Here is a 27,812-nt window from a genome sequence, read left to right as displayed (position 1 = left end):
CCACCTTGATGGGATTAAAATACTCCCCCCCCATACCTTTCTGTTGACAAGACTTAGTGTCAAATGCCACAGTCCTCGCAGGAGGTTGATTACCATCCGATTAATATGCACATAAAATGTTGTCTGAGCCCCAATACACAAGCAGGGAAATCAAAGGGTACTCCTTCACACCCCTCTGGCTTCATCCTGAACGTTTATTTTGTTGGAAACAAATTCCTTCCTAAAGGAAAGGGCAATCTCCATTTTAAAGTGAAATCACTGCCCCCACGTACACACATCCCCAGCCAGTTCCCTTCCCCTTGAGAGTAGAGGCTCAACCGGCTCTTCCTGAGTCCTTCTCTACAGCTGTAGGTGAGACTCTTATCTCTCACCAGGAAAATTAGAAGCTACAAAGGGCTGTGTTTGGCTGGGATCCATATTAATACCTAAGTAATGCTTATGGGTTTGGACTGTGTGTGTGAAATAATTACTAAAATGTATTTTATGTTTCGAATTATGTTCCCATAAATAAACACAAAAGATCTTTAACAAAATGCTTGTGAATATTAAAGAGTAGGTTTCTCACCAGAAGTCCCATCTACGACTGTGTTTTGGAACACTAGAAGACAGACTCGAAGTGCATCTTTTAAAAGCTTAACTGCACAGTCCACAGATAAATGGTTAATGCTTCCAAGGCGTCAAAATGATTTGTTCTGGTGACAAGTTGCTTCTGAGACAGATTTATTGGAGACTTACAATTATAACAACGTGTGGAGTAATGTCATTTTTTCCTCCTGACCAAAATAGTGAAAATTGAAAAAAAAAACACCAAAAAAACCCAAAAAACCTGAATATACTTTTGAAATCCAACAAACTTTAAAAAAAATCCCCCCATTTTTCACTTTCCAACAAAGACAAAAAGAATCTGCCATGGTGCTGAGTAGGTAAAAATCCCAGCCCAGATATCCTGAATGCAAAGCTTCAGAAATGGTTACTTTCTGGAATAGAACTTAACAACTTCCATTCACTAAATCTGTTGTTCTGCAAATTATCCTGAGTGGAAGGTGCTTGTGTGTGTGTGTGTTTACCCCAATCTGGGTATTGGCTTCTCAGCCCTCCCTGGTCTAATTAGACCCCGCTGGTATTTGTTTGTTTGTTTGTCTTTGAGACAGAGTCTGGCTGTGCAGCCCACAGCCCTGGCTGGTCTGGAACTCTTCATTCTCCTGCTTTATCTTTCTGTGATGGGAGCACAGACATTAGCCATCTGCAATTGTGTCAGTGATACCTTGGAGCCCAGATCTGAATTTTAGTATCCTAAAATTTAGGGTTCCCATTTCACTTTCCTCATTGAGATACGTCATATAAGGGGGTGGTGGAGGCCATGGAGTGCAGTCTCTGGGGCTCCCTCACTCATCCCCCATGCTTTAGCAAGGTGACTCCAAGATTGGGTTTCCCTGGCTCTTCCCAGGTACTGAGGAGAGATGGTGGGCACCGCCTTCAAAGATGCTCTTAACTTGGCTTTGGAGGGACAACCTTCATGCAGTCATTTCACAGAGACAGTTGGAAGGAAAAGTCAGAATAAGGAGTTGATAGATATACAGAGTTTGAAGGCCCTGGTGCTGGGCTGGAGGAAGACAGACAAAGTGGATGCTAGAGCTGTATAAGGGTATGTGAGAGAAGGAGCTTGTTTTTTTTTTTTTTCCCCACTCTGATATTTTAAATTTGATTTTAATTTGGGGGGATGATGCTAGAAGTAAAACTGTAGGGCCTTCTGCATAGGCTCAGACACTCTGCTGACTTCAAACCTTGGCCTGGGGCTTTCACCTTTATTTTTGTATGTGTGTGAGTGTTTTGCTTGCGTATGTATGTATGTATGTATGTATGTATGTATGTATGTATGTATGGTGTGCATGCAGTGTGCATGGAGGCTAGAAGATGGTGTTAGATCCCCAGGACTGAGTGTGACCTGCCTTGTGGGTGCTGGGAACTGAACCTGGGTCCTCTGCAGATAGTACTCTTAAAGGCTTAAACATCTCTTTAGCCTCAAGAGCAAACTGTACAAAGTCCACCCGGTCTCCTGCCTCCATGGGCCAGAGGTACTAGTGTGTTACCATCTATTCAATAGGAACAGGGCAAACACCTGCTTCTCTCTTATACTAATGGGCACGAAAATCTCTTAGACTCCTAATCAGCTGCAGTTTTTAAATGGGTTTATTTCCCCAGTAGTACATTGAATTGGTGTTTCTCTCTAGACTTTTATCTTGAGGCTTGTTAAGCAGTGACGTCTAACGTCATGGGTTTGTGTGCCAAACCACTCAATCTGTTTCCATGTGTCCATGTTTCTTTATTTTCCTTCATTAGTGCAAAATGAAAGGTTCAAGAGATAAGAAAGAAAAACGGGTGAGGGGGGAGACTGGAGTAAGACAAGCCATGAGAGGGGAGAGAAGCCCAGGCTTGCTGGGTGTTGGGTGGACTTGAGACTATTATTACCACAGGGAAGCACAGAGGGGTGGCTGGGCTTCACCAAGATGGCCTGGGGCCTCTGCACCCCACAGCATTCTTCGAGACAGCTCTAGATTCCTGGGGAAACAATGGAGGAAACTCTGAACCGACAGTACCCCCAGGCAGCTTAAAACACAGCAGGCATGGAATAAAAAGCAGCAGAGAAGGCAAGTGGCCTGGCCTCAGTGCCATCTTGAAACTTCTCAGCTCATGTACTATAATCATCCAAACCACCGGTGGGACAGACAGCACAAAGCCCATTAACATTTATTTATGTGTACGTGTGTACATGTGTGCACACACATGTGGCACAGTACATGTGTGCACACACATGTGGCACAGTATAACGATGGAAGTCAGAGGAAAATTTAGGGCAATAGGTTATCTCTTTTCACCCTGTGGATCCCAGGGATTAAACTCAAGTCAGCCTTGGCAGCAAACACCTTTACTCCCTAAGCCACCTAGCAGGCTTCCCCAAAGACCATTATAAAGATTTTGGTTTATAAAGAAAACAATTTTCCTACTTTAAGAAAGACAGTGAAATGTAAAAAACAGGAGATATGAAAAAATGATAAATTCTGGCAACTGAATTGATACTAGTGTATAAACATGACCACTCAGCTTTGTTGGATAAATTCTCAAAGAATGTTCTCTGTTCTCAGTATCATATACATTGTTACAACAGTGACAGACTGCATTAAGCTGCAGATCCTGGGCTGCAGGGGGCAGGCTTCACTCTCCTTTTCCCAGAGCAGAGCCTGTGAGAGAACCCTGGAGTGAGGAAGCAGAAACACTTCTGACTGAGGCAATCCTAATTACCACTACTCACAAAGCTGAAAACAGTTCCCCACGCAAATAAAAAAATAAGGGGACTAGAGAGATGGCTGAGAGGTTAAGAGCTCCTGTTGCTCTTTGTAGAGGACCTGGGTTTTAATTCCCAGCATTTGTATGGTGGCTCACAACCACCTATAACCGAAGTTCCAGGAGATCCAACAGACATACACGTGGCGCATATACATGAATGCAGGCAAACCATACATACAAAGTAAAATAAAATCTAAAGTAAAATCTAAAAAATATATACATGTCAAATATTTAATGAATTGAAACAGTTACCAAGGGGATACATTAGATTTTAAGATTGACTATCCTTTTGAGTTGTTGGCCAGTGCTTTTGGACCCACAAACACTATAGGCTATGCTACGCTCTCGGTCATCTTCCAGAATGTGACAGGCAGACCCTATTGTAAAGACTCCATGTACTTGAGTGTTAGAGAGCATAGAGAGGGGCTGGAGACACAGGTACATGGTTGAGCATGCTGGTCTGCTCTTCCAGTGGACCCAGGTTTGAATCCCAGCACCTACATGGTGACTCACAACCACCTGTAACTCCAGCTCCAGGGAATGTGGCATCCCCTCTGGCATCCACAGGCACCGCACACACGTGGTACACAGAGATACATGCAAGCAAACACTCATACACAAAAGAAAAGGACGCCTTTTTAAAATAGCATGGAGAAATCATGCCAGGACTAACTTGGAAGGCCCGTCCCTATTGGCTAGTTTTTATAGTGCTCCCTGGAAGGAGCTGTGCTCACTGACAGGAGAATGTCAGCATTCATCTTAAGCCTCTGAGAACCCTGTAAACTGTAGTAATGGCTGGCCTGGAAGGCAAGACCATGGGTGCAATTCCAGAACCAATGCTATGGGAGTGACCAACCATGTTCTGATTGGATTTAAACCTTACTCCATCAACTGAAACCCTTATCTTGGAACCATTATTGGAGCATCAGGGGCTGAAGTAGGCACTGAATCCAAGAAATGGAGAAGTTGTAGATTCAGGACCGTGTGTGTGTGTGTGTGTGTGTGTGTGTGTGTGTGTGTGTGTGTTTTAAATTCCTGTGTTGTGGGGTTATAGTTCAATTAAAGTCAATGTGTCAGGAATTCCATTACAAATTGGTAATATGCAGTTCTAATGTCCTGTGAATGGCACATGAAATATACAAATGAAAACATACATTTGAATGTGTTTTTTCACTGAGCAAAACGAACTGACAGGAGTGTGAAAAGTGAAGGCACGTGTGTGCACACACTCACCCAGGAGTCCTGGGAGACAAGCAGACTTGATTAGCAGGAGAAGATAGTCTTTACCACTGTTCCTACTGGGATTGTCTAAGGTGATTTGTCGTCTTTAAATTCGACCAAAGTATTTGTGAGCATCTACTTACATGATGACTCCTCTTTTTCCCATAAAAGAGATCATAAACAAGTTCCAAACACGTTAAGCTGCCCTGAAACTTATCCTCAGCTGGTTTTCCCACATACTTCTCGAATCATCTAAGATCAAAAGGGGAATTCCTAAGACCCCTTCTGTGTGTGGTCTGGGGGAATGACTAGGAGAAAGATCTGTGAGGTACCCAGAGCCCGGAATGGCAGGTGGGAGGGATGGCCACTGGGTGTGGTTGCTGGGAGGACAAGAAGGTAGGAGAACCAGCATCCCTGAGGATGCTTGGAATGTGTACATGTAGTGCCTCCTCCCCCACCCCAGCATCTGTAGGAGGCCAGGCCCCACCCCTGTCTTGGAAGAACGCCAGCCTAGTGCCCAATAGTAAATGATATGAAATATTTTAGACAAGCCACTGGTCCTTTCAGTTTATAACTTGTGGAGGTGCAGAGGAACATTTGGGAAGTCAAACAAGAAACCATTCCCAAAGACTCTGGAAGGTGGGCTTAACACCCCTAGTCTCCCACCGTGGTGAGCCAAGGTTGGGGGTGGGAAGCAGGCAGCCCTTTACCTTGGAGTTGGGAGTCCATCTGCCCCCTGCAACTGCAGGTCTTGAGAAGAGATCACAGCATCCGAGGGTCCTTCTTCTCACCCCTAACGACACAAACTTGAAGGGGTAACGAACGGATGGAGACTACAAACAGGTTTATGGCCTGCCAGCAGGGCTCTGGGCTCCAAATTGCCTGGCGAGGCATTCCCTGGTGGTTTTGGCTGGTCCGGTGCGCAGGGCCCCGCGGTGCTCTCATTAGCGCCCACTCTGCTTAATGGCTTCCTGTGGCTGCTTGTTTACTTCTGTGCCCGCCTCAGCTTTGTTCTGGACACTGCTCGCCATGCTCACCACTTTTCTTTCTTTGCTTGTTTGTAGCCACAGCCGGAAGCCCCGCCAGCATTCGCTCCCAAGGCCTTACCCCGGTTTCCTTCAAGGTCCAACACCTACCTGGTAAGACAGGACCCCTTGTGCAGTTCCCTGAGCAGGAGCAGAACGCTGCGCATCCCAAAGGCCCAGGAAACCGGGAGCGGGTCCCCTGCCGCTCCAGGCGGGCCTTCGCCCTCTCCATCAGAGACAACTGCCAGTCACCTGCCCAGAAGCTGGGGGCGGGAGAGGGGGGACGGAAGACCCAAGCCCTACACATCCCTAGGTTTCTGGGCCTGGCTCTAAGGCTTAAGTTCGCAGGGACCACTCCCCCCCCAGCCCCCCGCCCCAGTCCTGGTTCCTTTAAGTACCTCCTGCAGAGGGGGTAAGAGTTCTTCCTTTAGAGAGACACTGCCTGAGTCTGAGATTGTCCAGTCACCACAGAAAACCATCTTAACCCGCCTCCCATTTTTGCGTCAGATACTAGACCGGGTGTCTGAGAAACAAAGTGCATTTTGATCATCCGAAAGAAAACATTGGCTAGAGGACAGTGCGTGGCCGGTTTTATTCTACTCTTGGATTTGTTAAATCCCAGGCCACACTGTTTTGCACCAGGGCCTGAGCTGGTCCCCCTGAATGGTGTCTGTTGTGCCAGGTGTCATGAACTCAGCTGAGCTCTATGTCTGCCGGCTACCAGAAGAGCTTGACTTACCTAAGGCTGCCCAGGGAATGGCCTTTCCCTCAGAACTACATATAAAAGCTACTTAGAACTATGTAAATCGGGTCTTTTGCCTTTTCCCAAACTGGGATAGAAAATGCCACCCTCAAGTTCTAGGAGGTTTCTTCCCCTCAGGCAAGTGCTGGAGGTAGTTGTTCCTCCACAGGGCCAAACCGGCCACGGAGATGGACCCCTGTATCTATAGAGCAGAATTATATCTGAAAGAGGGAGAGCCCCAGGCCACCCTTACCGATGACAGCATATTCCTATGTGGCAATTAGGGTAGAGGGTGGTGGTCACAAACGACAGTAACTTTAGACACTTACCTTCCTCCCACACAAGAATACCCTAGTGTTAACTTCAGGCTACTACTAATTAGCTTTAAAAAAAGAGGAGGAGGAGGAGGAGGAGGAGGAGGAGGAGGAGGAGGAGGAGGAGGAGGAGGAGGAGGAGGAACAGCACTGCCTGCTTTCTGCTTATTCCCTTCAATTGTTCAAGTGTAAAGGAATGCACAGAATTTACCGACAGAAAACTTTAAAAGGGTGATGGGTAGTGCTAATTCTTGTGTCAATCTTGGTGGGAATCCTGAGCTGAGGCAAACCAAAATTACCCAGAAGGCACTCCAATATTTAGAAACAGAATCATGTTTTCACTCGTCTCCTGACCTACAGTTTGCCATTAGAAGTGCCTTTCTGCAGTATGTATTTACATACATGTCCATTCTCTTTGAAAATAAGATTATAGGGCTGCAAAATGAGCTGACCAAGTGTGGAATCCTGAAGAACATGACTGACTATGAGGATTTCTGGAAGCTGGCTCAGGAGGAAGCTCTTGGAGTAGAAATGAAAGAAAAGCTCCAGAAGATAAGATTTAAGTGTTGGTATTTCTTTTTCCTCCCACACTGGGGATATTTGTTACTTTTAGCATTTGGTTCTAGGAAGTGACAAGTGGCCTGTTTTTCAGCTGGGTTGAGCTCTTAAGACAGCTGTGATTAAAGGTTTAGAAGTTGTATTGACTTCTAGTAATTCTATTAATAAGACAAAGGTTTTGGTGATAAAATAAGCACCAGAAAGGAAAATGGTGGTTAATGTGGGTCATATTTTCCTTTTTGTCCAGTCAGCAGAGCCAGTGCAGCTGGCAACTGGGCCCGGGTAAGGAGAATTACAAAGTTTTTCCCCTGGATCTTGCCAAGGCTTCCCACCTCTCTCACCAAAGTGAAGAAACTCAGTTTTGATAATTACGGACTGTTTACTTCTTGCTAAGAACTGAGTGTGCATATATGTGACAGATGGGGTGGAGTGTTGGAGAGAAGGATCCCTTACCTGTGTCTGTGGGTGCAGTGCCCAGAGGGCAGCAAGCTTGCTGCAAGGACACCTGGTAGGTGGACCAACTGATGCATGATGGCATAGCTTTTCACAGTGAGCTGCCTGTGTATCGTCAGAACTGGAGTCTGGGGAAACTCATAGGCCATAAGTTTTTCTGGATGAGCATTGTCTATGGAAGTTAGAATTCAGGGTTTCTCTGTGTAGCTTTGGAGCCTATCCTGGCACTTGCTCTGGAGACCAGGCTGGCCTCGACTCATAGAGATCCGCCTGCCTCTGCCTCCCCAGTTCTGGGATTAAAGGCCACCAACGCCCGGCTGAGTTCCCAGTTTTCACTGCTGAAAACACCTCTGTGTGACAGTAAAAGGTGCAATTTCCAAGGTCAGCTTAGAAGTGTGTCTGCTGTCAAAGCTTTCTTGCCCTTAATGATTGTTCATACTTTATAAAAGAGCCCTGTGGGACTGGGAAGTTAGCTCAACTAATGAAGCGCTTGCTGTACAAGCAAAAGGACCTGAGTTCCATCTCTGGACTAGACCATGTAAAAACCAGGTATGGTGCTTAGCATATAATCTCAACCCCAAGGAGATGGAGACCAAGGGTCCATAGGGATCAATCCCAGCCAGACTGACTGAATTGGTGAGCTCCTGGGCACTGAGAGATCTATTTCAAAAAGTAAGGTGGAGGGGTTGGAGAGATGGCTCGATGGTTAGGAGCACTGACTGCTCTTCCAGAGAGCCTGGGTTCAATTCACCTACATGGCAGCTCACAACTGTCTGTAATTCTAGCTCTAGTGGACCCGGCACCCATGACAAAATAGCAGCACATATAAAAACATAAAACAAAAAACAAAAAAAGTAAGGTGGAGAGTGATTGAGGCAGACCTGTGGCCTTCATATGCAGTTCTACAACAGTACACACACACACACACACACACACACACACACAGAGAGAGAGAGAGAGAGAGAGAGAGAGAGAGAGAGAGAGAGAGAGAGAGAAGTGGTATCTTTTTATCTTTTTTATTTCTTATTTTTTAAGATTTATCTTTATATTTCATCTGGAGCCTACAATTGAACTCAGGTCCCCAAGCATGCTGGGCAAGTACTCTACCACTGAGCAATATCCTCAGCTCTCTATTTAAAGCAGCAGCAGCAGCAGCAACAACAACAACAACAAAAACAAACCATAATAAATAAAAAACATTTTGAGGCCGAGTCTCAGTCAGTTGCCTAGACTGACCTCAGACTCGAAGACTGTACCACCTCTTGCTCTGTCACTTCAAGCATTTTTCAGAGACAAGGTCTCTCTACGTAATGTGTGCTCTTCCTCCAAAGCTTCCTGGGTCCTGGGGATTCAAGTGTAGAATGCCACACCTAGCTCAATAAATAAAAACATCTGTTATCACTTACATATACCGACCATATAAATGAACACTGAAATTCAAAGATGAATCTTGCATAGGTGAAAAGCCTGTAAATTTTAGTTTTATACCCAAAGGAACAATCTTTCCAAATGCTAACCTGGATTTTGAACATCAAGCAGCCCTATCTCAACATGGATGCATACTTTTCTTGCATAGAGGGTAATGAACATTTATACAATTACAAATTTGGCTCACTGATCACCCTCCAGTCTCTCTCCCCAGTGATGAATCCCAGGCCCTGGCTGCCAGCTGCTTCTAGGAGAAAAGAAACCAGGATGTTGGTCAGCACTGATCAAGACAGTGGGACATGCCAGGGGACACAGGTAAGAGTTCCTTTGGGGATGAAAAAATGCATCTTCTAATGCAATGGTGTTTTTGTTTCTGTTGTTGTTTTCTATTCTGTGTTCCTGAGGCATCTCTGGAGAAGACCCATGGGATGGAAACAACCTGGGAAGGGGGGAGAGTTAGCAAGATAACTGAGTTACCTCTTACACCACTGTGACCAAAACAACAAACACAAAGGAACAGAAAACTTGTTTATTATGACTCTCAGTCCCCGAGGCAGGGAGGGCATGGTGCTCATGCCTGTGGGAGCATGTGACAAGGTGGCTCCCAACATGGCAGACCAGGAAGTCAGAATCAGCTGGGCCCATGGAAACCTTCAGAGACTCATCCCTGGGGCACCATGCTGCCAACAGCCAAACATCCCTTTCTCAAATGATTCACAGCCTCCCCAACAATGCCACCAGCCAGGGAATGAGTACCTAAGACATGAGACTCTATGGGGGAGCATTCCTTATTCAAACTACAACAACTGGAAGCAGTTGTTTGGCAAGAAAGAAAATTACTCAATTTTTATTCTATAAAATCATGGTGCAATAATTCAGGGAGCCTTCCTATCAGAAGTATGTTTGCTTGTTGGGAATGGAGGGACACTCAGTGTCTAAGAGAACTTGCTGCTTTCCAGAGGCCCAATTACCCACACCTGGCAGCCCACAACTGCCTGTAACTCCCACTCCAGGGAGTCTGATACCTTCTGGGCAGGCTGCTTAGCTGGGAGCTGGATTCAGCTGTTGCCTTAGTGAGTGAGACACTGGGCTCTACCTCTGTGCAGTCCTCAGCGCTACAGCAGGGCACCAGGCTGGTGATCTGGTCCACCACAAGCTTCCAGTCCCACACCGGACCCTGATAGTCTGTGTGTCTTCATCCCCTCCAGCTAAGTGACTCCATGCTATGCTAAGAAGCCTCTCCATTCAGGCAGATGGCCATAGTTTAGATATCAAAGACTGAAGGATCTTGGGAGTCAGCGTGGACTATGTATGCACGTATGTCCAGGCTGCGCTGGGCCAATGATATTTCAGTTTTACTTGTTGGGTTTTAGTTTATGCATTCATCGTGGTGATATAGAAGCTCAGTCCTGGGGAAAGGGAATCAGAATTTGACCTTCGACCTTGCTCCTTAACAGGTGGTTTGGGTGGGGCTTCAACCTCTCCCCACTCATTTCTTTCTCTAGGGAGGCACAACGACTATGTCTATTTAAAAGGCCCTCAAAAGAGGTGCCCCACACTAAAAGGTCCAGGTAGCGACTGCTCTGAGGACAAGCTGAATGCTGATGGGAAGATGTTACACCACAGATCGTTGTATCAACCTGTATTTTTCTTTTTGAGATAGAGGTTTGCTATATAGCCCTCTTGTCCCAGGAATGGAAACACTGGGATTATAGATGTTTGCCACTGTACTCAGCTGGAATAATCTTTGTAGCTTAATGTGTTGTGTTTTGTATTTCTCTATGGGAAAGCTATTTCTGCCCAAGTGGGAGCCAGCACACTTAGACACATTCTTTCCACTGTGTCCAGCCTGTAGGCAGTGCTGAGCCCTGCTCTTGTGGAAGACTGCCTCACACACAGGTGCCAAGAGCACCTCATTTTCAGTTTGTTACAGAGACCATATATTTTGGGGGGGGAGCAGTGTGTGAGATGGAGTTGAACTTGGCTGAGAGTTTAATTTACAGCCAACAGTTTAATTTACTTAAACCAACTGCATTTGCTGGAGAGCACAGAGAGCCCTTGACTATAGACTCCAGATCCGTCTAGCAATTTTGAAACAAAATAAGTCATACATTCAGTTCACGAAAGGCAGTTTTCTTCAATAGTGTTAGAAACAGGCATCTGTTGAAGATAATCACCGTCTTTATCATCTTTGTAGAAATCTCAGTATGCTGGGGGAGGTGTGGGGGAGGTGACCGGATTTAGGTAAGGTTGTGAGGCAGGATGAATGTTCTCATGAAAGGAATGGGGGGGGTTACTGTCCCTCCTTCTACATGTGAGCACATAGTAGGGGAGGTGGCTATCTCCATCTCTAGGACAGGCTGTTCTGGCTCCATGTCTCTTACCCCCACCTTTCGGACCATGAGAAAATAGATTCCTGCTGTTTAAACAACCCAGCCTGTGGTATCCTGTGATAGTAACCTGAACTCAGACAATGTTCCAATGTATGTATTGCACAGTTCCTCCTTTGTCCTGGGTAGCTTCAGAGACCAGAAAGAGGATCTGTAGGAAGATGTTGGGGAAGAAGTAGAGTTCAGATCAATATGAATGATATTGATCTGATCCTTGAATATGGACCAATATGACCCAGGAAAGGTCACAAAGCTTCAGCTGACTCACAGTGAGTAATAACCTAGAGGAGAACAGAAGCAACTAGAAAAGCAAATTTATGATCTGGAAGACTAGGGACCTACCATCCCCCTCTTGGAAGCTACAGATTACCTATATATAGCACTAGGGGTGAGACCTGCTGAGATTTCCTGCATTCATGACAGTGTGTCAACTGGTGGTGTCATTGTCTGCATCTTGTTTAGGTAACCACATTGTTGGGGTTTCATGGGTCCTGCTTCCCTGTCATATGTAGAAGACTCAATCCTGCAGCAGACGTTCTAGGCCTCTGGCTCTTACAGTCTTCCCACTGTCTGTCTTGTGATGTTCCCTGAACCTTAGGTATAGGAGTTGTGTTGTAGGTGTATCCACTGGGATTGGTCAGTTGTTATTTTGACCAGTTGCAGATTTCTGTAACAGTCTTCACTTGATGCAAAATGAAGCTTCATTGATAAGGTACATTTAAAAAATGCTATATAATTCATTAATCAGTTTTTTTATTTAAAAAAATTCCTTTTTTTAAATAGGAGTGTGAGTGTTTTGCCTGCATATATGTCTCTGCACCAGGTGTGTACCAGGTGTTCACAAAGGCCAGAAGATGTGTTGGATCCCCTGAAACTAAAGTTAGACTGGTTGTTAGCTGCCATGTGGGTGTTTGTAATCAAACCCCATGTCCACTCTAAGAGCAGCTAGAGATTTTTTAAATTTTATTTTTTTATTTTCCATCTTGACAACAGTTTCCCCTCCCTCCTCTACTCCCATTCCTTCCCTGACCTTCCCTCTGCCCTATCCCATCCACTCCTCCTCTGTTTCTGTTCAGAAAGGGGAGGGCCTCCCATGGACATCAACAAAACTCAGGCACATCAAGTTGCAGTAAGACTAAGCACCTCCCCTTGTGTTAAGGTTGAGCAAGCCAACCCAATATGAAGAATAGGGTCCCAGCCAAAGTGTTAGGGACAGCCCCGCTTCCACTGTCACACATATATAAAGGGCATAGGGCAGTCCCATGAAAGCTCCCTGGTAGTCAGTTCAGACTCTGTGAGCTCCTATTGTTAGGAATAATGCCTGTGGGATTCCATGGCAGGCCAGGTTGACTGAGGAGGAGGGACAAACATAGCAGGCAGACAGAGCTTAAGTGAGAAGTTTTATTAGAAAGGAGAAGGGAAGGGGGAGGGGAAGAGACACAGAGACAGAGAGAGACAGAGAGAGGACAGAAGAGAAGAGGGACTCGGAAAAGTCCCGTCTGCCCCTGGGGTACAGCGGGAAAGAGAGATGGAAAGAGCAGAAAGAGAGTATAAGTGTGTGTGTGTGTGTGTGTGGGGGGGTGTCTTTCTTTTAATTTGCACCTGGGCTGACCAAGGTACTGCCTGAGTGCATTCTGCCAGGTGACAGGGGCAGGCCAGCATAATGCCTGAATCCTTACACCTATGAGCTTAGGTTAGTTGATTTTGTGGGTTTTCTTGAGATGTCTTTGACTTCTCTGGGTCATACAATCGCTCCTCCCTCTCTTCAGCAGGATTCCCTGAGTTCAACCTAATGTTTGGCTGTGGGTCTCTGCATCTGTTTCCATCAGTTACTGGATGAAGCCTCTTTGATGACAATTGGTCCCGGCATCAATCTATGAGTATAGCAGAGTATCATTAGGCATCATTACAGTGACATTTTTTTTTTCTCCAGGCATGATTGGTTCTATCCTAGGTCCCTGGGCCATCCAACCTCTGGATCCTGGAGCTTCAGGCAGTATTAAGGGTTCATGGCATGGGTCTCAAGGCTAGACCTGTCATTGATTGGCCACTGCCACAATCTCTGTGCCACCCTTACCCCAGCACATCCCACAGGTGGGGCAGACTGCAAGTTGAAGGTTATGTGGTTGGGTTGGTAGGTTGGGTTGGTAGCTCAATCCTTCCACTGCAAGTCTTGCCTGGCCAAAGGAGATGGCCAATTCGGGCTACATATGCACTATTGCTAGGAGTCTTAGCTAGGATCATCTCTCTCAGTACTCTCCCTTCTCCATCTGCCCCTCAACCCGATTCTTCATGTTCCCATTCTCACCCATTCCTAGTCCATCCACAAGATGGCTTCTATTTCCTCTTCCCAGCCCTCCCTGTTACCTAGCCTCTCTGGGTCGGTGGATTTTAGCATGACTGCTCTTTACTTTACATCTTATATCCACTTATAAGTGAATGTATACTATGTTTGTCTTTCTACATCTGCATTTGTCTTCCTCACTCAGGATGATTTACTTTTCTAGTTCCACCCATTTGCCTCCCAAATTTCACGATGCCATTGCTTTTAACAGCTGAGTAATACTCCATTGTGTAAGTGTACATTGTCTTTATCCATTCCTTGGTTGAGGGATGTCTAGGTTGTTTCCAGGTTCTGGTTATTACAAATAAAGCTGCTCTGAATATTGTTGAGTAAGTGTCCTTGTGGTACGATGGAGCATCATTTGGGTATATGCCCAAGAGTGATATAGTTGGTTCTTACGGTAGATCAATTCCCATTTTTCTGGGAAACCACCATACTGATTTCCAAAGTGGCTGTACAAGTTTGCACTCCCACCAGCAGTGGAGGAGTGTTCCCCTTTCTCTGAATCCTCTCCTCTCCAGCATGAGCTGTCACTTGTGTTTTTGATCTTAGCCATTCTGAAAGGTATAAGATGGAATCTCAGAGTTCTTAACCTCTAAGTCATCTCTCCAGCCCTGAGATTATTTTTTATTATTTTATTTAAGTAACATTTTGAGATTTTTTTTTTTAAATGAGTGTTTTGCTGCATGTAGGTAAGAACACCAGGTGCATGCAGTACCTGTTGAGGCCAGAAGAGGGTGTGAGATCCTCTGGAAACTGATACACAGCCATTTCTGAGCCTCTAACTCTTGATCCCCCTGTCTTAGCCACCTGGTTCTGGGGTGCAGCCTACCCACCTGTGATAATCAAAAGGCTGTGAGAAAAGACACTGGATAGTGAACGAAAAGTAAACAGTGTCCTGGGTAAGGGCTTGACATTCTGTTCGGAAGCCTGCTCCTCATGGAAGGCCATGAGACTCAGGCCTGGCAGGTGGCGGGAAGAAGCTCTGGGTGTGCACTGGACACCATCTTGGTTAATCTCCCCCCCCCACCCCCCGAAGCCTTGGCAGTGTTGTACCTGAGGCTTTTAGCAGGGGAGGAAAAAGATTATGAGAGAAGCTGGTCACACCTGTCACCAGGTAACCACTGGGCACAAGACCAGCCCTGGATCCAAACCCATCCTATATCTAAAACCCATAGGCCTACGTGGCTGTGTCCAGACCCCCTGAACTGGGGATTACAAAATACGTAGGACAGTGCATGGAGGAAACTTCTCGTGAACAATGACCGTGAGTTTATGGATTCCAACAATTCATTATTTTTGTTTTGGTTTGGTTTTTCGAGACAGGGTTTCTCTGTGCAGCTTTGTAGACCAGGCTGGTCTCGAACTCACAGAGATCCACCTGCCTCAACCTCCCCGAGAGCTGGGATTAAAGATGTGTGCCACCACCCCCTCATTGTTTATTTCTTTTTTTGTTTGTTTTTTTCGAGACAGGGTTTCTCTGTGGCTTTGGAGGCTGTCCTGAAACTAGTTCTTGTAGACCAGGCTGGTCTCGAACTCACAGAGATCCTCTGCCTCTGCCTCCCGAGTGCTGGGATTAAAGGCATGCGCCACCAATGCCCGGCTTCATTGTTTATTTTTAAGGATACATTTTATTATTTATATGTATGTGTTTGTATGTGCAGTTGCATGTGGGTGTGCAAGGAGACCAGGAGAGAATGCGACCCCTGGAGCTGGGGTCACAGTGAATGCTGGAACTGAAATCTGGACCTCTGTGAGAGCAGCAAGTACTCTTAGGCGATGAGGCATCTCTCCAGCCTCCAGTGTTAAAATTCATGAGTGAGCCATGAGCCACTTAGTAGACAGTGGCTACTAAGCAAGACTTTTCCTTAAATGGCTTTTTCTGTGTTGTTCTTCATCTCTCTGCTGAGGAAAGTCAGGTGAATTTGAAATTCATTTCAACACAGAGGCTGATGGAGCTCGCACCAAGCTGTGAGAAAACCTCCTCCTTTAATCTGGCCTGGCCCACAGGGAGGCCAAGCTCCTGTTTGGTCTGAAGGAGCAAGGCACACACACATCTGGGCTCCTGTGGTGACTCAGGAGCTGCCAGGAGGAGGAGATGGTTCACAGCAAGGTGAGAAAAAATAAAACCCAAAATGAGTTAAGACTCTTTTAAACATGAAAAGGGGGGAAAGGTGCCACTGAAATTAAATTCAAAATGAATTTAAGGTAATGGCCCTAGCATTGTCAATAAGCAGGACCATCCAGTGTGGACATGGGCAGCTGTGGAGGATGGTCTGGAGAGAGAGAGAGAGAGGGGGGGGGGCTGTACCAACCTAACGGGGATCCACAGATGCTGCGTGCTTTCACAGCTTCTCTGTGTGTGTGCGGCCTCACTGGTCGTCTAACCAGCATGAGATGCAGATTTGATTAGAGATGACACTGAGGCTGGTGTGTCATGAAGTTGGTGCTTTGCATGGTACCGGTGAAGCGATGCTTAGGTCTGACTGTGGGGACCAGGAGCAAGCAACCCCCCAGTAGGCTTTGTCCCATGGGGGTAGCCATGTCAACCCCCACCCTCCGAGATGCAGGCAAGATGCCAATGGCGCTGTCCAGGAGAACCTGACAATAGCTTTTCTGTCTCCTGTGTCTGTCTGTCCGCTGTGGGAACTGGCAGCTCCAAAGCCCAATGCTGGCTCACTGGCTAAGCACCATGGGGGGTGGGGGGGACGGGACGTCCCATTGTTCACTGGATGATCACTGTCACCTCCAAGGTATTGCCTTGCTTTCAAACAGTGTGTACCCAAGGATGGAAGTTACCCTTTGCCTTTTGAGGAGTCAGTCTGATGGTATAAGAGGAGAAAGCTGGTCATCTTGCAACAAACCGAAGCTCCTGCCGGCTTGGCTGATGATCAGATGCAGGTCACCTCCTGGGAGTCTTCTCCAAATACCTGTCCTAGAGCAGGAAAATGGCACAGCAGGTTACTGTTCACACAGATGGGCCTGTAGCCCTAGATATATATGGCTGAGTGATTCTGGATTTGTGACTTTGGTGTATGTTAGAATCTAAATTTCACTTCCCAAATCTGAAACTCTGGGCTTGGGCGGGCCCTCCAGGGACTTGTGGGATGGACACTGGTTTGAGAACCAGGTGCTAGGTGTTCTGACATCTGTGTTGAATTAGGAGCTCACTGGATCTTTAGTGACAGACTGCCTGAGTTGGGTCATGAGTAGAGAGGGCTGGCTTTTCAATGGTGTTTCTGTGTTTTGCACACCAGCCCTGTGTGGTACCCCCCAGGCTTTTCCTGTTGCACTTTCCTGGCCTTGCCGTAGACACAATGACAGAATACTTCTTCACCAGTGGATTTGACCTGTCCTGGAACCTAGGGATAATGGGGTATACTTGTGAATTATTCATTTGTTGTTGCTTTCGGTTTTGAGACAAAGATCTTACTAGACAGTCTCTCCCAGACTGGCCTTTTTGTCTCAGCCTCCTAAATAGCTGGGACTGTGGGTATATCCCACTACAGCCGTCTCTGCAAAAGACTCAGTAATGCCGGTAGTTTGGATTTTCAATGACAGGACTGGAAAGCAGGTCCTCACCTTTCTGAACCAAATGCTCTGGCACTGAGCAAATGCAACAATCACCATCTCCCAAATAACCCAATACACCTTCCCCCAAAATTCACTTGAGACCAAGTTGCTTCATTGTACTGAAGCTAACTCTGTGGGACCGCATAGCGTGTATGAGAGCCTCTGGCCACAAAGTGAAATGTTGAAGGCCCTGGTGGTCTAGTGTGGAAAGCTGAGGGAGACTTAGCCCTGTGTGTGTGCACGATCGCTCACTGTCAGTCCACTTTTTGCTGCAGGAAGGGAAGGTCTGAGGCTCATTTCTCATACTTCTGAAGTCTGGGAGGTTGAAGGTCAAGGGGCCTGCAACTGGGGTGGACCTTCTTGACGCCTCCTCCCAGGGAGGAAGGTGAAAGAACAAGAGGTTAGGAGAGAGAAGGATGGTGTAGGGCACCTGTGTGCACAAACTACTCTCTATCAGTAACCCACTCGCATGAGAAGAACACTGGCCCATTCCTGAGGGCAGAGCCCTGTGGCCCGATTACCTTTTAATAAGTCCCACCTCTCACAACACTGCACAAGGGGTTAATTCCAACAGGTGGATCTGACGGGCCCCCAAAATACAGCCACTGCCCTTTCAGCACTCAGCCTGCAGGCACATGGCCTGAGCAGGGCCACCTCAGCTGGTTACCAGAAGAGCACCAGTGTGCTTCCAAATCAAACAGGGGTCCCAGCCGCCATAGCTCAGTCATTCCTTAGCCCTAAATCCCCTGTTAATAAGTCAGTGAAGGAAGAGCACTCAGCCACGTGCGCAGTGGTATCTCGTTCCTTGAGGATCCTCGGAATGATTCGGATGTTTCTGCCTGTCTGTGGTCTGCCATGCCCTTGTCTTTCCCCTACTGGTGTGTAGTTCAAAATGTGCACCCAACAGAGCATCCTGCACAGGAGCTAGGTAGAGGAGAGAGGAGAATCGGGGACTAGGAAAACAGGGCAAGGAGGGGGAAGAGAATGGAGCACAGAAAGTCAAGTATTTGAAAATGTCACTTCTTAGAAGTCTTGAGGGCTTTATTTGGTTTGGCTTTGTTGTGAGTATGTATGTGCATGCGTGTGAGGGTCAGGAGTCTCTCTCTCTCTCTCTCTCTCTCTCTCTCTCTCTCTCTCTCTCTCACACACACACACACACAAACTAAGCAAAAAAAAATGCTAAAATGAAAACTGTTCCTCCTTGTGACCCTTTACTGCTCAAGACCCTTTTCATATGGCCTTAGGTATATATAAGTCCTTAAAGCAGTTATACAAATCATTTATGAATAGTGAATCATAAAGATATTTATCTTAAAACAGTTCTGACTAAGCAGATATATGTAATGACAGCAGACATATGTTTATGGCCATCCCTAAGCAGATATACATCATCATGACAGTAATAGCAGAAATACATTTGCAGCCATTTCAAAAATTTTGAAGATTCCACTCCAATCCTAAGTCAAGATTTACTCAGTAATATTTTTGAAACAGTCAAATTCAAACCAGCAGCTCAACTAGCAGTGTTTAAAATCAAACATTCCAATGCAATACAGTCTGAAGATGTACTAAGTTTATAGCTATGTGCTAAGAAATAGGGGTGGGGAAATGTTCAGAAACCTTTTGCGTTGCAACGTTTAGTTGCTCTGCTTTATGTGAGGTCGTGACCCACTGTTTAAGCAGCTGTGCTCTGCAAGAGGCTGTGTGCTGTTAAGATCAAATGCTTACTTCTAACCTTAACTAAATATCACTCTCTCACCCAGCCATATACACTTACCTCCCTCATAGCCACCCACTCACCCACTCCCTTGTGCAGTCATACATTTATCATCCATTCTCCTGCACATCTATCTACCTGTCTAACTGTCCATCTATCCTTCCAGCCATCTGTACCTCTATTCTTCATCCACCCGTCCACTATCCATTTACTTACCTTGTCTGTCCATCAGCTTGCCCATATGCTCATCTCTCTGACAATGCATCCATTCATTAAAAATCTGTCACTTAGGGGCAATTTCCCTGGCTCTAAATGAGAGATTTTTAATAACTATTCAGTGGTCAAAAATAAAAACAAACAAACAAACAAACAAAAACTTGGTCTTGCAACCCTAGTAATCAGAAATTAAGCACTGGAACGCACATAATAAGCAAGATTCAGGGACTGGAGAGATGACTCAGAGGTTAAGAGCACTGGCTGCTCTTCCAGAGGTCCTGAGTTCAATTCCCAGCAACCACATGGTGGCCCCCAACCATCCGTAATGATATCTGGCTCCCTCTTCTGGCCTGCAGGAAGAACAATGTATACAAAATAAATAAATAAACCTAAAAAAACAAAACAACAACAACAACAACAACAAAAAAACAAAAAGCAAGATTCACTGGCACACATCTGCAACCCCAGCACTATGGGAGGCAGAAAGAATTGCCTGTATGTGGTATGCATTCGGGGACACACACACACACACACACACACACACACACACACACACACACACACACTCAGTATATAAATATATAAACATTTTAAAATAATATTTTAAAGTGTCTCATTTAACACAGAAGTGGTACTGCATGCACTTGGGATGTAGAGGCAAGAGGTCAAGAGGATCAGAAATTCAAGGTCATCTTTAGCTAGGTAGAGAGGTCGGTTTGGATAATCTAAAACCCTGTCTCAAAAACCAAAAACTAACCAACCCCAAATAAACAAGTTCCTCATATGATGATCTGGCTTCAAAATAGCCTGTGAGAGGTAGGTGGATGAACCAACTTGTCAAGGGACTAATGTTTTGATAGTTTTAAAGCATCCTGTGCTGGACGGTGGTGGTTCATGGCTTTAATCCCAGCACTCAGGAGGCAGAGGCAGGTGGATCTCTGTGAGTTCAAAGCCAGCCTAGTCTACAGAGTGAGTTCCATGACAACCAGGGCTACACTGTGAAACCCTGTCTCAAAACAAACAACAACAACAACAAAAACAAACAAACAAAAAACCCAAAACAAACAAAGCATCCCTGTGCTGAAATGGGATGCGCGATGCGTTTACAAGGGATCTGAAGTCACTGAAGGGAGAGTCACAGGTGATAAGAACATTTCACAGAACTGTGTCTCTTTTGCTTTCTTCTTTGGAGCTGACTGTCAGCAGGAACTAGCATTACTATTTTCTTTTCCCCTGAGCATCCTTCTGGAGTGAGTACTGAGTACCAGTGCCTTTGCCGAACAGGGAGAAAGCAGTTAGAAAGACAGTTGAGCAAAGGCCTTCCTGAGAGATAGGAAATATCTAAAAACATCCCCCGGGACCCCAGTGATTGGATCTTAAAGAACTTGTAGACCCATCCCTGCCTTCCCATCCCACTCTTCCTGGGACTGGTGGCCTGGAGCCAGGTAAGAGCAAGCAACTCCTCTCTGGCTGCTCATCTCTGATCCTGCTGTCTACAGACCCCCAGCCAGGAGGCTTATCTGCCACCTCCCACAGGAGGTGGGAAAGTCTGACCCCCCCCACCTTTACAAGGAAGAGGTCACTTCTCATAGAAAAAGTACTTCCCTGAAGGAAGACACAAGAGCATGCCTTTCAAGTGTGCTAATGACACTCAAAGATGGTTTCTTGTGTCTCAGAGCTCAAAGGGGTGGAGCTGTGGGCATTCCGAGCATAAACAGGCTGTAAGCATTTAAATCTGTGGTTTGTGAGTGGGGCAGGGCATGGTCCTGCCCCCCAGCCTGCACTCCCACCACCATCTGCTCTCCATGCCCCAGGCCTCTTTGAACATTTGCCTTGGCTTGTAAACACTACAATGTGTTTCACTCTCAGCTTAAAGGCGATGCCATTTTGCCAACAGAGGCCTCTCTGTTCAGTCTTCCTCCTTGACTCCTCAGGGCAGAGATGCTGACAGAATTTCTGTTCCTTGGCTCTCACAGGCAGCTTGAGGTATTCTCTATTATATTTCATTCAGGAGAGCACACTGTTGCCCAAGACCAGCTTGTGGCAGTAAAGGGGACGTAGAGTGTGACATTGCTGGGGTCTCACTGTCTGGGGGGACCCCCCCACACCGTGTGTGTGTGTGTGTGTGTGTGTGTGTGTGTGTGTGTGTGTGTGTGTGATATGTGTGCCTGGGTGTGTTCGTGTGTGTGCACTCATGTGTGCATGTGTGTGGTCTCTCTCTCTCTCACTCTCTCTCTCTCTCTCTCTCTCTCTCTCTCTGTGTGTGTGTGTGTGTGTGCATGTGCATGTTTCCTGCGGAGCCATCCTTTGTAAGGAATGAAGCTGAGTGGACTTCCTTGTGGTGTGAGGTGAGCCGAAGAGTCTAAATGTCATAGTGAAAGTCAGACCCCTTCGTCATGCCATTTCTGTGCCAGCGCTGCAACCCTTCCTGCTGGCTGCCCCTTTGAGGGTCTCACCTCCTGGTTTGTAAACCTTGTGCTCCACTCCCACTAGCAGTCTGCTCCTTGCTTGATCGCTCTCTGACCAGCCACCTGGCCCCCTGTCATTCCTTATACATCCTGACACACTCCCACCCTGGACCTTGACACGTGGAAATCCCACCTGTCCCTTCCAGCAACTCCTTCCCTTCAGGTCTTTGCTGTGATTTGCCTATGCCATTTGATTTAGGGGGATGGAAGTCTCTCTTGGGCTCTTGCCACTCTGGGGCTTGGAAGTCCATCTGCTGCTTTAGTTTCCTTTTCAGCACTTATCACTATCTAACATAATATGTATTCTATTATATTTTCTTCATTTTTATTACCATATTACCAGTGTGTGGAAAAGGACCTGGTGTTCAGCATTTGGTGCATTGCCAGAAAGACTGGACAGAGTCTAAGAAACTTTCCTTGGCGATGATTTTCATTTCATGCGTATACCATGTCTGCACAAGATACATTTCACACACATATATACCATGTTTACATGTGTGTATAAGATAAATTGCACCCACACACCATGACTGTATGCGTGCATTAAGGTAAATTGGTACTGTTTAAGGACACCAACAAGCTCAGCCTGCAGGCAGGCCTTCTGTCACCTGTTGCCCCGGGTGGAGTAGCTGTCCCCTGCCTTCTGCTCCCTGCCTGTGTCCTCTGGCTATTTCCATAACTTAGCACCTCTGCAAACCTCCCAGAGGTTCCAGCAAAAGGAACCTCTCTGTCTCTCCTCAGGGTTTTTTGGTCCCTGGGCTGATGTTGTGCCCTTGGTTTCAGGTGGGTCTTCTATTGCATCACTCTGGAGAAGCCCAGAGCTGGGTCCACACACACTGCTTGTCTGGGACTCATGCCTGAACTTCTACTGTGGAGCATCCATGCTCCTGACCCCTGACCCCTGGCCCCTGACCCCCATTCCTCTGCATCTAGGCTGTTTTTCCCAGTTCTATCCCTTGTTGTCTGTGCAGTGCCCTCCTTTCTACCCACACTTTTCATCCATATCCCATATCATCTGATTTAGACTTAAAATGTCTCCGGGGCAGATTCTTCATACTGGGCCACCTACTATGTGCATCTCGGGGTGTTTATTGAGACATGAAATTAGCAAGGCCATGCCCTTTAGCTTTACCTTTCCCTGGCCTTGGCGAGCTCCTCCCACCCAGCCACATTCACTCAGGGTGAGCTAGAAGGGACTAAGGCCACACTGGTTTACATCTTTGACAGATGCAGAGTGACCCTCACAGGAGCACTGGTGACATTGATGCCTCGACAGTTGCTCAGAGTGGCCTCTGGTGCTTTAGCACCTGTGTTCTTCATTTGGGGCGTTTCTTCCTTTGCTGTGACAAGAGTGTCTTAAAACCAACTTCTACCAAGCACGGGCCATAAGCAGTTAAACCCACTGTGTGTATGGCTGTGAAGCTGAGAGGAAAAGGAATTCAGAGAAGGAAAAACCAGCCGGGCGTTGGTGGCACACGCCTTTAATCCCAGCACTCGGGAGGCAGAGGCAGGCAGATCTCTGTGAGTTCGAGACCAGCCTGGTCTACAAGAGTTCCAGGATAGGCTCCAAAGCTACAGAGAAACACTGTCTTGAAAAATAACAAAAAAAAAAAAAAAAAAAAAAAAAAGAGAGAGAGAGAAGGAAAAACCAAACCAGCTGCTTCACCCCCTCAACCCTTGTTTTTCCAGTTATTTCTTGCAGACCTTGGGCAAACCCTGATTTTTCTGTATTTCAGTTTCCTTATTTCTAACTCGGGAGGGTCTCAGCTTCAACAGGGCTACTTTGTTTAAATAAACATAGTAAGCTATAGAAAGTGCTCACAGAGATCTTCCTTCAGTAGTTCTTATTTTGACTTAAAAGAAAACCATGCTACATTTAAAACTGCTTTTGGTTGGAATTAGGGCATAAAAAACAAACAAACAAACAAAAAGAACCAAAATGAAAACACTGGCAAGAAAGCATTTTTGGGACCCTTCCCTTGTGTTGTCACTAGTTGGGATAAATCTGGTTTTCAGATAATGTAACCGCTTCCATGCTTATGGCACATATTTAAATTAAAGGCAGTTCCCTGTGATGTTGATTCAATGCATGGTTTTCTTCTTTAGTGTGTAAGCAGGGTGGATAACGCTGGTCTTAAAGCTGAGTGAAAACGAGCCATGATTTCCCACTTCAGCCTCTCACCCTGGCTCAGATGGGCTGAGCTGCTGGTCCAAGGCTACAAGCTGGGCGGCATGGCTGGTGAGATGCAGCCGTCCAGTTCATTCGGGCGGTTAAGTGAGATGACTTACACATTCACCCTGAGTGTGTGAGGCCCTGGGTTCAGTCCCCAGCACCATTTAAAGAAAAAGAGTTCCACTGGTGCTTCTGAATACCCCGGCCCCCTCGATGCCCCAAATTCATAGAACCAAAAGGCAACCTCGTTGACCCTCAAGTCCATCCAGCCGTGTCCTGAATGGACGGTCCCTGCGCCTGTTTGGAAGCACATCTCTGCCCAAACCTTGCAACTCAACAGAACCCATTTGGGCCGTAAAGATTTGTTCCAGTAAATTCTGTGCCAAGGGATGGGAAACACTAACTTTGTGGGGACTCGGGGCAGTTGTCACTTTAAGGTCTGCTCACAATTACTCAGATTTGGTGCCAGCTGTCTGCTCTTCCTCCCTCACAGCTGCGGTGAGGTTTTACAGGCAGTCTCCTAATTGCAGCAGACAAAACGCCCAGACTCAGACCTATAGGTCTATCATGTTGTGCACCTCCATGCTGTCCCTGTTGGATCCCAGGGCTCTGAGATTCGCCAGAGTCGTTCATAGCAGAAATGATATTAATGACCTCAAAAGACAGAAGCCAAATGGGACTATGCCTTTTAGGGACTGTCCATGTTGTTTTCAGTCAGATCGTGATTCATCTGGTCACAGGGAACTGCGTTTTTTAATATGCTTGTATTCAGTGACTACATGATCAATAAAACTAGCAAGAACACAGGCTGGGGAGATGGCACCACGGTTAAGAGCACTGGCTGCCCTTCCAGAGGTCCTGAGTTCAATTTCCAGCAACTACATGGTAGTTCACACCCATCTATAGTAGAATCTGATGCCCTCCTCTTCTAGTGTGGAGGTCTACATGCAGATAGAGTATTCATGCATAAAAATAAATAAATCTACAAACAAAGCCCAGAAACAACAAAAAAATCAGGAACCACTCCAAATAAGTTACTTTTGTTTTATTTTTGTTTTTTGAGACAGGGTTTCTCTGTGGCTTTGGAGGCTGTCCTGGAACTAGCTCTCATACACCAGGCTGGTCTCGAACTCACAGAGATCCACCTGCTTCTGCCTCCTGAGTGCTGGGATTAAAGGTTGTGTGCTACCAACGCTCGGCATAAGTTACTTCTTCTTGTTTGTTTTTCTTTCCTTTTAGATTCTCTGCTTTTGCATAAATGAATAGATGCTTGATTTCACAAAAAATGTTGAGACTTTCCAGTCATTCCCAATGTGCTCCAAGCTAAAGCAAAATGTACAAAGGAAGAATTCTCAAAGTTCCAATGGCCAATGGTCCCCAAATGAGGAAAGGCTGTAATGTGGGCTTCTCAGCAGAAAAGGGTGAGGTAATCTGAAATTTTGCTTAAGCCACTTAGGTGCAATAAAGATGCTGTAATTACAGTTTTAGTGTCAAATGGATGTGTCTTCAGTTTTTGCTGAAAAGTGGCTTGTCCCCAAGGGAAACTGGCCTCATGGCTCCCTTCAGCTAGAAACCATGGCCATACCTTAGGAATTCAGATGATCCACCAGGCACGGTGAAACACGCGTTTAGTCCCAGCACTCAAGAAGCAGAGACAGGTGGATGGATCTCTGAATTCCATGCCAGTTTGGTCTACAGAGCAGGGTGGGGAGGGGTGGGAGTCAGATGATCCAAAATGTGTTTGTTCTGACCATGTGAAATGTTTGGGTAAGAATCAGAACCCTGGTGAAATGGTCAACAGACTGATTTCTTTATTAAAAAAAAAAAAAGTCATGTGGCTGATGAAATGACACAGCTAGTAAGGAGCAACAGCCCCCTAGAGAAAACGTTTGCTGTGGGATAAAGCGTGGCTCGGATCCTCAGCACCCACACAGAAGCGTGTGCTCATTGCATATACACACAAGCAAAACAAGACACACTCAGTAGATTGTCTATGTGTGTACGTGTAGCCATAGCAATTATAAAATAGGAGGCCCCACAGAGCTGGGGAGAAAAGTTAGAGGAGGGGAGAGCACAGGGTGAAAATAATACAAACACACTGTATTCATGTGAAATTCTCAAAAAAAAGTTAAAAATTAATACAAAAGAAGACACGTTTATTTCCCATCTGCCTAATAAAACCAATGTGAATCCTTTAACATTGCTATAGATAAATTTGTTTTCCTCCCCCCTCTTTTTAAATGATTTTTAAATTTTATGATTATTGATGTTTTGCCTGTGTATCTGTGTGAGGGTGTCAGGTGCCCTGGAACAAGTTATAGACAGTTGCCAGCTGCTGTGTGAGGGCTGGGAATTGAACTCGGGTCCTCTGGAAGAGCAGTCAGTGCTCCTAACCCTGAGCTATCTCTCCAAGCCCTTCCCCTCCCCTCTCTTGCTTCAAGACATTGCAGCAAGATATAGTGATCAAGAATTCATCCAGGTTTCCTATCAGCAGGCTCATGGGCATCCCATAATTACCAGTTACTCTTAATTGACAAAAGAAATAAAGAAAGAAGGGGCTGGAGAGATGGCTCAGAGGTTAAGAGCACTGACTGCTCTTCCAGAGGTCCTGAGTTCAATTCCCAGCAACCACATGGTGGTTCACAACTATCCGTTATGAGATCTGGTGCCCTCTTCTGGTGTGCTGATATACATGGAAGCAGAATGTTGTATACATAATAAATAAATAAAATCTTAAAAAAAAAGAAAGAAAAAGAAGGGAAGGCTAAGTGTTTTACAGTTTTATTTGAATGACAACAACAAAAATCCCAATGTCTTGGAAAACATGCCCATTTGCATTTTAGCACCCTACCCCTGTCTCTCTCACTAAGTAGTCCAGGCTGGCTTGGAACACACAGTCTTCCTTTTAGCCTCCCAAGTGCTGGGGGTAGTGATGTGTATCATTACCCTCAACCCGTTTCTCTTCCGTGAGGACCGCAGGCGTTTTGTGCCTATGCTGGGTCTGGAAGACATCCCTGAACCTGCATCATGAAGCATTTGAGGTGCTCTGGTGGCTGCTCTGCTCCCAGAGATCTTTGCAAGCACAGGATTTCTGCCGGGACACAGGGCCTGCTGTGCTGGGGGAGAGTGTGGGGGACGCAAGGTTGAACCCAGCACAGAGGTGTGCAGTGTGTGTGTGGCACCTGACCTGTCTCCCTTGGCCTGGCCCTCTGCCTTGAGCAGCTCCCCGAGGTGTGAGGGACTTCACAGGGCACTTCTTCCTTCCCTCCCACACGTCCCTGGTCCCTGCTGTAGTTTTATGAGCCCGGGGAAGAGGCAGGTTTGACACAGGGACACAGTCTCTGCCAACAGCTGCAGACAAGTCAGTAAAATGTAAAGAGGGGGGAGGGACGACCTTTGAAGTTTGCAAAAAGCATGACTTTGACACTTCCTTTTCCTCTCTACTGGGTGTCCCAGGTATTATGCTGAGAGCAACTGCCAGCTTACTTTACAAGGAAGGATGCATTTCCGTCCCCAAGGTCTGTGTCCTTAGTGTTTAATATGGCCCTGAATGGCTGGCTGTTCCTGTCACAGGAGCCCCGGGCTGAGCATATGGGAACAGTTGGCTGGAGGTTCTAGAGCAGGGCACTAGGGACATCCATACACCGTGAATGTCTGTACACTCGTGCAGAGAGCACTCTGGACTCAAAGTGTAAATGCTGAAGTTATCTCTACGCTTTCTTCCTGTATGTTTTTCTGTATGTGGCCCCTTCCCTCGAACTCAGAGGAAACGGTGTAATGAAGTGAACTAAAATTGTGATATTGAATTTCTTCTCTTAAGCTCATAGCTGAGTTTTAGTTTCTGG

General features: G+C 46.3%; 1 protein-coding gene across 1 annotated transcript in view; it reads left to right on the top strand.

Annotated features, from left to right (window-relative positions):
- The window catches only part of LOC100755699, a 48,515-nt gene that overhangs the window by 7,834 nt on the left and 12,869 nt on the right, over window positions 1–27,812 (top strand). Inside the window, exons 3-5 of the mRNA XM_035438771.1 lie at window positions 5,631–5,705; window positions 7,074–7,212; window positions 9,301–9,401. Coding sequence (XP_035294662.1) covers window positions 5,631–5,705; window positions 7,074–7,212; window positions 9,301–9,401 — 315 coding nt within the window. The remainder of the gene's footprint in view (window positions 1–5,630; window positions 5,706–7,073; window positions 7,213–9,300; window positions 9,402–27,812) is intronic.

This window comes from Cricetulus griseus, chromosome 2 (genome assembly GCF_003668045.3).
Source record: "Cricetulus griseus strain 17A/GY chromosome 2, alternate assembly CriGri-PICRH-1.0, whole genome shotgun sequence".
Classification (NCBI taxonomy): Eukaryota; Metazoa; Chordata; class Mammalia; order Rodentia; family Cricetidae; genus Cricetulus; species Cricetulus griseus.
This window is presented reverse-complemented; position numbering and strand designations above follow the sequence as displayed.